At 27.2% G+C, this 11,046-nt stretch overlaps 1 protein-coding gene across 1 annotated transcript; it reads left to right on the plus strand.

Annotated features, from left to right (window-relative positions):
* Positions 1–5,920: 5,920 nt before the first annotated feature.
* LOC8277243 (WAT1-related protein At4g30420) lies at positions 5,921–7,907 on the plus strand. Its single transcript, XM_048372136.1, has 7 exons — positions 5,921–6,118; positions 6,221–6,289; positions 6,393–6,509; positions 6,666–6,870; positions 6,957–7,115; positions 7,193–7,344; positions 7,445–7,907. Exons 1-7 carry the CDS (start codon positions 5,937–5,939, stop codon positions 7,686–7,688), a joined length of 1,128 nt encoding a protein of 375 aa, XP_048228093.1. The 5' UTR covers positions 5,921–5,936; the 3' UTR covers positions 7,689–7,907.
* The last annotated feature ends 3,139 nt before the right edge of the window (positions 7,908–11,046 follow it).

An 11,046-nucleotide genomic window follows, 5' to 3' on the forward strand; every position in this document is an offset into this window, starting at 1 on the left:
AAGAAAGGATAAGATTAAAAGTGATCTAAATAAATTAAAACCCTAAATACATGGAAGAAAGTTCTATTAATCCAACACTTCCAAAAATAGAGGAGATTAACTAGGGATAGGTCCACCACAATGAAAAATCTGAAAATTTTGAAGCTCTCCTTAGCATCTTTTAGCAGCTCATGGGGTGCAAGGCGTGGTCACGCCTTGCTGACAGTAGTCTTCTGCACAGATTTCTGTGGAGCTTATGGGCTGTAAGGCGTGGTCACGCCTTGTCGACAGTGATCTTCTGTGTAGATTTCTGCGCTTCCTCCAAAAGACTTGGTTTCTGATAAATTATGACTTAAAATATGTCTTTAGGCTGGATTTTGCTCCATTCTTGATATTGCATCACCTAAGTCAGAATAAACATAATTTTCATAATTAAGTACATTATTCAACCAAATTGTAAGGAAATTCAACACGATAAATATAACTATTTGTGACTTATCAGGTTTAAAAGTATTAGAAACATCATCTTTACTTTAATCTATGTCGGTATAAGAAATCTAAATTGCATCATTAGCTTGAGTGATTTAGGGAAAAGGCACATCACCATCTCATTCATTAGATCAGGCTTAAAGTAAAACAAGGAGATTACTAAGTAAATGGCTAGATTAAATACTATTTTTAGCATATAATTTTATATCATAAGCATTTGCATTTGCATTTGCATTGCATATTTATTTATTGTTTAGTTACTTTACTTTATGACCATTATCCTCTCAAACATATGATTTAGAGTGTTTAGATTTACTTTTATTGTTTTGTGTTGATAAGTAGTCTTTATAATAAGTGGCCTCATAATTCCTTGAGAGATCGACCTCGTGGTGAACTTACCCTTACTGTAGGAACGGTTCGTGCACTTGCGAGTACTAACAAAGACACATCACCTACCATTCATCTTGGACAGTTATTGGACAATGCTTACATTTACATGGAGAACACTTTTCCTTTAGTATTATTTGTTATAAAAGATATCATAACTTAATATGTTCATGAAATTCTTACCAATATTGTATAATAAATTATTCATTTTATATTTATGAATATTACTTAAATACTTACCAATTTTGTATAATAAATAATTCATTTTATATTTATAAAAATTACTTAAATTTCGAATAACAAATATAAATACATGAATCTACATTATAAACCAAAATAATTTATGATTCACTGAACAATACTTACCATATATGATATGACTATATTAAAGAAAAAAAGACACAATGAGCATGTAGATATCAAATGATTACCATTTCTAACAATACTGATCTTAGAGGAGGCCATATATTTTATGGCAATTATTTGAGCCAATAAAGAAATTTAATGGAAATGAGTGATTCTCATTGTTAATGTTTGGCTCATCAAAAATCATTTTAGAATCAGAATGGAATTACTCCATCAATGGGAATCACCCATTCCTTCTTTTCCCTTAAGGAAAGTCATTTCCATGAGAATCAAATTAAATAAATTATAAATGGTGAAATAAGTAAAATAATAACTTGTCATTTATATAAATATTATTCTTATATATTTATTACATATAATAATTATAAATTAAACATTATTATTTTTTAAACTATAATTAAGACTATTATTGTGTCAATAGTAAATGAATTTAATTCATATTCTATACTGAACCAAACCATATGTAAAATATAATTATTCTCATTCCCATTCCTTTCCTTATTTTCATTCCCCATCTTGAACCAAACGGGTCCTTAAAATCAAAGGAGATGGCAAACCATATAAATAAAAACCACATGTTAGAGGCATTTCTAAAGGTAAGCAAGGTCTCATTTTCAATTTAATGTTTATGTTTAACCGACATTGCTCGGTTGGAGCAGAAATCATTTTGCACTATTTTAGCTTTTCTTCCTTTAAAGCTCAAAATAAATTACCAACTTGCTATAATCTCGCATCCCACACTTGTAGCGGGGCATATATATCTCTTGATGTATAGACAATTCTGCACTTCATAGGTATATGGATCCCTTTGGAACTTCCTCAACAATACTTTTTATTTTAAAAAACATAATTTTTATAATAAATATCATCTAAAGAAAAATTCGAATATAAAGAATAGAGCTTTTATTTTAGTCCAATTGACTCTTTATATTTTATATTTTATTTTGCTTTTGTTTTCATTAGATTTTAATTTATCTTTCTTTTATCTTTTACTTTTCACTAATAGGAAATAAGAATTATAGACATCAATTAGTCAAATGCTCAAAAGCTTGTAGTGCATTTATTAAATATAAAATAGAAAGTGAAGTTTGACTTTCCATATGTAGAGAGCCAAATCAACTATCTACTTTATATTTAAAAAATAGAAAGCATATTGATAGTGTTATTTTATTATACGACTCATAAAATAAAGAGTTTGATATATATATAAAGTGTATATTAAAAATGCTCTTATTCTCTAAACCTTTTATTACTTATAAAATATAATTATTTCTGTTCTCGTATCTCCCCTCATTCTCATTCCTGATTTTAAACCAAACAGGTCTTTAATTCAAAACATATGACAAACTATAGAAATAAAAACCACATGTTGAAGGCATTTTTGAAGATAAGCAAGGTCTCATGTTCAATGTCATGTTCATGTTCCACCAACATTGCTTAGTTGGGGAAGAAAGTCATTTTATATTATTTTAGCTTTTCTTCCATTACCAACTTTCTATAATCTCGCGTCTCACACTTGTAAAAGGACGATGTGGCCCAAAGTGGCATATATGTCTCTTGATGTATAGACAATTATGTACTTGATCAGTGTATGGATCTCCTTAGAACATCGTTCGGTTTGGTGGTACTTTTTATTTTAAAGAATACAATTTTTATAATAAAAAAAATTTTAAGGAATGTCCAAATATAAAGAGTAAAACTTTTATTTAAATTCAATTGAATCTTTATATTTTATTCCTTATTTTGTTGTTGTTTTCATTATGTTTAATTTATTTTTATTTTTTACTAAAAAAAATAAAAATTATAAATATCAATTAACAAAATATATAGAAATTTATAGTGTATTTATTAAATATAAATAGAAAGTAAAGTTTGGTTCTCAATCTGTAGAAAGTCAAATCAACTATCTACTTTATATTTAAAAAATAAAGAATATATTGGTTGTGTTATTTTATTACATGATTCGTTAAAATAAAAAATTTAACATATATAAAAAGTGTATTAGATATGTTATTATTTTCTAAACTTTTTATTGCTTCTCTACTCTTAAACAATAACAAAAACAGTACTGTTTTAAGACTTCTCTCACCAAGACAAATACTGCACAATTCAAATTTTAAAAAACTTTTACATTGATTGGTTTAAATCTATAAAATTTATGAAATTCATTTACAAATTTAAAATTTTTATACTTTAAATAAATTAAAATTTAATTTAGAATTCTATATTTTGAATATGTAAAATTAATTATAACTAAACTAAATTCTACTAAAATAGATATAATTTTCAGATAAATTTCATATTAATTTATTAATATATTCTATAATATCAAAATAACACCTTCAACTTTATTATTTATTTTTTATTTTTTATATATATATTCTTTTAAAATAAAATAAATTTTTTAATAAATTTCAATCAAATATAGCATTATTCTCTGTCTCTATAAAATATAGCGCTTCATATTTCATTGTATTCTATCATGTACCCAATGCAGTGTCTCACCCACCTCAAACCTTTTAACTATTATTGATTAATTTTAATATATATGTGCTATTACCTAAAGACCCTCCACTAACCTTTGCAAAAATTACTTTTATTTTTCTTTATAATAGAAAATATAAATAAAAACAAAATCATTTATTAGCCAAAAACACAAACAATGATGATTGAATTATCATTACGTACAAAGCCCCACAAGGAAGTCATCAAATTGAATTATCATTCATCTTTGACAATGCCTACATCTACATTGACAACCCTTTCCACTTTAATATTAATTCTCGAGTATATGATAACTTACTATGAACATGAAATATTTATCGAATGTTATTTTATATTTTATAAAAATTACTTAAATTTTAGATAACACATATAAACACTTGAATCTATAATATAAACAAAAAGAAAAACCTAAAAAGAAAAAGAAAAACAATTTATGGTTCAATTAACAATACTTACCCAAGATAATATTACTATATTCAAAAAAAGCTTCATAAGCACGTAGACATCAATAATTACCATTGCTAACAAGGAACATATAACAATATCAAGGTAAAAAAAGGTTTTGTGTTCACTCTTTTCTCTCCACTTGCTTCCTAGGTTAGAGTCTTTTGACAGACAAATTATTATATGAACTTAATTAATTATGTCATCAAAAGACTTATTTATGTAAATTGATGATATTTTTTTTCATGTCATCTATATCTCTAAAAATTAACTATTTTTCTTAATTTTTTAAATTTTTTTATTAATTTTAGAAATAAAACTGACATATAAAAATAAAATAAAATAAAATATCATTATTCTATTTGATGAATCTTTTAATTACATCATGACCATATAATGACTTCTCCCTTTGACATGCCGCTTTTAAACGAGGAATTCTGATCATTAATTATTAGGCTAATTTCTCTAAAACCTAACTTACATGACCAGATTTAAAAGGCCGGCTAGAAAAGAAAAACACACAAATACATGGCAAGTGTTCAAGGTTAAGAAATTACTTTTAACATCCATTACTATTACTTTATTATTTAAATAGATAATTATTATTTATCTCCTATATTTTTATATTATATTAATTACTTTTAATATTTAAAAAATATAATTTATCATCCTTTTATTTTATAATTTTGTATTAATAAAATATAGAATAATATAAAAGACAAATAATAATTACCTCTTATTTAAATTTACATTTACATTTAATTAATGAGTCTTAGAGTACATAACACGAGGATATTCTTCAATCTCCATTTTCTTAATCTTAAGAGTTCTTTCAAATCTACTAGTAATTAATTAATAAAGAGATTCGAATTTGAGAAAATTTCTTTTGCAAGATCTTTTAAAATCCATTTATAACATTTATTTTTTACACCTCGAAAAGTATGAAAAGACTGTAATCATCAAATAAGTACTTAATTAATTAAGTTCAAATACAAAGTTACTTAGTGGGGTCTAAATCACCATGATTAATCAAATCTAATTTTAATTATAGATATGCATTCAGTCCTGCCACTGTAGAGAGACCAGGCACCTTCCAAGAAGTGCCATCTAACTATTTAATTTCTTATGACGAAAAACCTAGTTCGCCTGTCGTTTTGTATGCTGAGTACATATTTTGCTGTTATCATGTGCTAGTTTGCCTATTCACATGCATACATACGTACAAATAATAATAAATATATATAAGAGTGCGAATGAAGGAAAGACATAAATTTATTGATAGTCTTACTAATTCATTAGTTACTTAGATTAATTTAGTTTGCTATTAATCTAATTTAATAATATATAATATAATTTATTTAGTACAAATCTAATTCTAAAAGCTATATTCTATTAAAATTTTAAATCAATAATAACTCTATTTAATTATATTTTAAATATTATATTAAATAATAATTTAATTTTTATTATATAATAATTTATAATTCTAAAAATGGCATATTAATTGTGTATTCGATCTAATATCAGCGTAATAAGTAGAGATTTATTATAATATATTAAAATAATAGCAACAATAAATAGAAAAAAATAACATGCACTCTTATAATATTAAATTTAAAATATATATTAATTTAATTTTTAAGTTATAGCAGACGAAATAGTTAAAATTTTATTTCAGTGGGAGGGACATAAATAAAAATATATAAATATGTGTCCGCCCCTTTGTCATGTTAATTTGTATCTCAACTTTTCCACTATCAAAAAGAATGGGTGGACTATTGGATGAATACATGCCTGAAATAGCTATGTTTGGGCTGCAATTCTCTTTTGCAGGTGCTACTCTTATTACCAGAGCTGCTCTTGTACAAGGAATGAGTCCCAGGGTCTTTGTAGTGTACCGACAAGCCATTGCAACATTGATCGTTGCACCTCTTGCTTATTTTTCAAGGTATACCCATTTGTAAATTAGTTCATAATCCCTCTCTGTTTTGAATGTGCATGAACACTGTTGCTGCTTTCTCCAACTTTAATTGGATTTCTCTGTTGGCAGGAGAAAATCAGCTGGGACTTGTATTTGCTTGAAGAGCTTTTCTTTGATATTTTTGGCATCACTTATTGGGTAATATGTGAATTTTAATTTATCATACTTTTGTTTCCCTTCGGTCAGAAAGTTATACATAAACTTGCTATGCATATAAATAACTTTCATGAACTTGCAACAGTGTTACAATCAATCAAAATATCTTCTTTGAAGGTGTATACTTAGTCTCATCGTCCATGGCAAGTGCAATGGGTAATCTAGTACCTGCGATCACATTTATCATGGCGGCCATTATGGGGTAAGTGCACAAATCTTAACTGCAAACACATTCCTATAATAACTTATATCCTTGCTGCAAGCACATCACCATCTAATTCAATTAAAGGTAATAACCGATTGATAATTTATTTATAATATACCAAAACTTGATATTGGTTTTTCTCTTTCTGAATAGTATAGAGAAAATTAATATTAGAAGCCTCAGGAGTATAGCAAAAATTGTAGGAACTGTACTATGCGTCACTGGAGCTATTTCAATGGCACTTCTTAGAGGAACAAAGCTACTCAATACATCTATTTTGGGCGGTGAGAATTGGTTAGTGGGATGTCTATTTCTCTTCGGAAGCGCTTGTTGCTGGTCATTTTGGCTTATTTTGCAGGTAATCATGCATGCAGATCTAAAAGGTTCCTCTCTTGAGGTATATCAGCAAAATTTTATAATAAGTATCGGCTACTTTTCCTTCAGGTTCCAGTTACATCTAGCTACCCTGACCACCTATCTTTATCAGCCTGGATGTGTTTCTTGGCAACAATACAGTCTGCAGTTGCTACAATATTCTTAGAGCGAGACCTGAACCAGTGGAAGCTGCATTCATATCTAGAACTCATTTGCTGCTTATTTGCAGTATGTAGTATTTACTTATTAGTTCTTTGATTTATAACTTGGTTTTGCTTACATGATACTTTTAATTCTGTGGACAGGGAATTGTAAGTTCTGGACTTTCCTTCTTTCTTCAAGCTTGGTGTATTTCACAAAGAGGTCCACTCTTTACTGCTATGTTCAATCCTTTAGGCACTGTTATTGTCACCGTATGTGCTGCTATGTTTCTTCATGAAGAGATTTATATGGGAAGGTACTTAATAATTTACCAATCTTCTTTTTTTTCTCTCCCTTTTCTAATTTTGCCTCATTTTAATTTCTTGCAAATAAAATGGAGCTACATTGCGTTTCAGCTTGATAGGTGCAGTTGGCGTGATCATTGGTTTATATGTTGTGCTGTGGAGCAAAGCCAAGGATGTTGTCAGGAATGAAGAAGACAAAGATCCGAAGCTGAAAACTGATCAAATGCATATCTCCAATATCTTGATAGATGAATCTATGGAAGAAGGAAAATGCAGAGCTGATTTGCAAGAACCTCTTTTACCTGATAAGTCAAATTATGTTGGTGAAAATAATTTGCATCAATCACACATTTGATAGAAGTGGCAATGACCAGGAAAATATGGTTTATAGGTGTGCATCTCGGATCGTATAATATTGATATTGATATTGAGCGTTATTCATTGAATTAATATTATATATAGACCTACAGTAGATAAGTCTTTTCTTAAACTCGATTTATATAAACCTTTGAATAAACTGAAACGTGTTTTTCTTTTCAAGTGCTATATGTAATCTGAAGCTTTTGCACTTCGATATTTTCGTGTAATTTCTTTTTTCATGAAACTCTAGTGTTATGCTTTTAGCATTTTATCGGAATTAATTTTATATTTGATGATTTAATTTATAATTTAGTTTCAATATGGTTACGTAATTTCTATCTTTTGCAATTAGATGCCATTTGTTTTAGGAATTAAGCCATGTAATTTTCAGTTTATCAAATACCAATATAGTACTTTGGCCTAATTCTTTTCGATTAAGAACCATATTGGTATTTTCGATTAAATACCAAAATTTATACCAATAGTAATGAAAAACTAAATTGAAACTAATTCTTTTAGATTAAGAACCATGTCTCACAATAAATCACTAAGAAGATGTTCTCTTGAATTGAAGTAAAAAAATTAGCCACACAGAGTGACTAGAAAATAACTAAAAGAAAAAAAGAAAATAGTTTAGTTATTGCCTTAAATATAAAAGTTGCTGCCAAGGATACCAAACCCTAAGTTATAATGATCTATTATAGGGCAAAACAAAAAAAAAACCTAAAATATAACTCATTAATGTGTCTCTTTCCGTCATTTACTTTGCAGGCTGTTTCAGAAACTCGTAGAAATCAAATTTGGGCTTATGTTCTTCATGTTCATTTTAAGCTTTTGAATCACCTGAATTGGATATCTGTAGCTCTAGATAAAACCCAAATACTGAGACTGACCCAAACAGAAATGGACTGCACAACATCTGAATTCGATCCAAGTTCTGTCCTCCTTAGTAATTTGATATGGAGTTGAGTTCTTCATAAGAATTATAGCTTCTGAAATCCTTTACAAAGATGATAAAGACTACTTTTTAATTCTGGACCTTTAAGATTACAAAAAATCTCACTAAAACTAATGCGATCAAATCTGCATAATGTTGAAATTCGTGATTTTCTTCCAATTAAGCACAAACTCCTTTAAATCATTTTTACATACATAAAACAACCTAATAAGCTTTTTTAAACTTAAAATCAATAACAAAATCTAAATATAAAGCAAATAAATATATTGACTTCTTATCAGTACCCATTCTTCACCTTTTTCATCTTTCCTGTTTTCTCAAAAATTAGCTTCGGATACTTTACAGATATCTAATGTATATCATATTTTAGTAAAAATATATCGTTATTATTGAATATTTCAGTTGAATTCTGTTTCAGTTTAAAAAGTTTTCAGATACTCAAAGTATACTATTATTTGAAAAACGTAAAGCTTTTGCCATTCAACTTTTTTTGAGTTTGCATTTTTGAGTTTTCATTTGGAAAATGTTGAGATACCTAAGGTTACTTAATGTATACTTTTTTTGTTAAATATACCTTTTGTTGTTATTTACTTTGTTTTATTAATGTTTTACATTCTTTTTAGCTCTTTAAAATACTTGCAAATATTATAAATATCGATTAAATTATTTTTTAATATTGCAAGAAATTGATATTTCATAAGATTAGTATTTAAATATAAATATAATTAAAAATCAACTTATACTTTACTTAGTTTATGTCAAAAGTATATACTAAACATATACTTTTTTTCTTTAATATATACTCAACGTATACTTTCTTTTACCTTGCAGCAATTTACCTCATTTTTCTAATATGATATTTTCAACACGTCACCAAATCTTTAAATAAGTAAAATACCTTTTAGATTTATTTATTTATTCATTCATTCATCATTAATATCACAAAATCAAATAAAATGTAGAGAAAAATTAATGTGTTTTAGATTTATTATCTGTCAAAAGTATACTGAACATATACATTTTTTCTTTAAAATATATCCAACATATACATTTTCAACTAAAAAAACCAAATCGAGTATCTTTATATATAAAATTTTATTTTAGGATATATTTAGAAATAAAATTTTATTTTTATGTATTTTTATTGTCAATAATTTTTGCAGATATTTTTATAATTATTTTATATTTTTGTGACATTTATAAAAGAAATCTGAAAATAATTGTATAAAGAGAACCCAAACCAAGCCGAATCAAAATGAATCTTTGGAAGAAAAAAAAACTTATTATTTGGTTTGGGCTTCTTTTTCCATAAGCCATTTCAGTTTCAATTCTTTCTTTCCATAGCTTATTTAAAATAAAAAGAAATTGAACTGATCCATCTTTCTTCTTTTTGGACCGTAAAATTTAACAATTTAAAAAGCTTTATCTAAACAGAATGATGGCGAGATCTTTGTTATGTAAACAGAATGATGGCTAGAAGACTGAATATAAATTCGGGGAGGGTATAAATAAATAATATATATAATTAAATAATAAATTAGATAAATGAAATAAAATCACATTATAAAGCATCAAACCTGCATATCTATTTTTAAAAAAAAATTACCCAAGATAAATTAAAAAAATTATAATTAAGAATTTAATATAGACTCATAAAATACTTCCAACTGAATCTGGCTACTTTGGATGCAATGAATGTGTAACTCAAAAGTATCAATGTGTAAATTTCTATCCTACCAGAGACTAAAAGATCCTCCAAAAAGTATACACTCAGTATATGGTTCAAAAAATATTTGTAGGAGGGTATTTGTTGCAAAGGGATACTGCCGAGTTGGAATTGCTCTACCCAGAATCAACAAATTATGGTCAATCAAACCTTGTTACTTGTACAAAGGCCCAAGTGACTCACAATCCTTAAGCACATTACATTGTGTACAAACTTACCTAGGAAGCAGGTGTCTCTGCCAGGAAATTCATCAAACAATTTGTGGATGGGGGAATAAGAGTTACAGCGTTATTATTCGGATAAATTACTCACCTGTTACTAATACTATGGTCATATTTTAATTTGATATTAATATTTTAATTTTAATTTAATTAATATCTAAACTACACGAAAGTATATCATTTTAGAGCAACTTTTCAATTTTCGGCCAATTGATCATGATTTGATAATCTGAGAAGATATATTTTATTTGGTTCTTCACCTCAACATGTGCCATGTCATTAGGGGAAGTTAGGAAGTAGAATCCGCTGACTGATTGGATTGACTTTTATAACATGACACATGCTGAGGTGGAGAATCAAATGGAATAAACCTCATCAGATTGCCAAATCAGCATCAATTGACCAGAAATTGAAGAGTTGTCCTAAATTGATATACATTCATGTAGTT

Source organism: Ricinus communis, chromosome 3 (genome assembly GCF_019578655.1).
Source record: "Ricinus communis isolate WT05 ecotype wild-type chromosome 3, ASM1957865v1, whole genome shotgun sequence".
Classification (NCBI taxonomy): domain Eukaryota; kingdom Viridiplantae; phylum Streptophyta; class Magnoliopsida; order Malpighiales; family Euphorbiaceae; genus Ricinus; species Ricinus communis.

Coding starts and splice junctions, on each gene's coding strand:
- LOC8277243 (XM_048372136.1), top strand. CDS start 5,937: ATGGGTGGACTATTGGATGAATACATGCCTGAAATAGCTATGTTTGGG. Junction 6,290..6,392: donor TTTTTGGCATCACTTATTGG/GTAATATGTGAA, acceptor AACTTGCAACAG/TGTTACAATCAATCAAAATA. Junction 7,116..7,192: donor TCATTTGCTGCTTATTTGCA/GTATGTAGTATT, acceptor TTCTGTGGACAG/GGAATTGTAAGTTCTGGACT.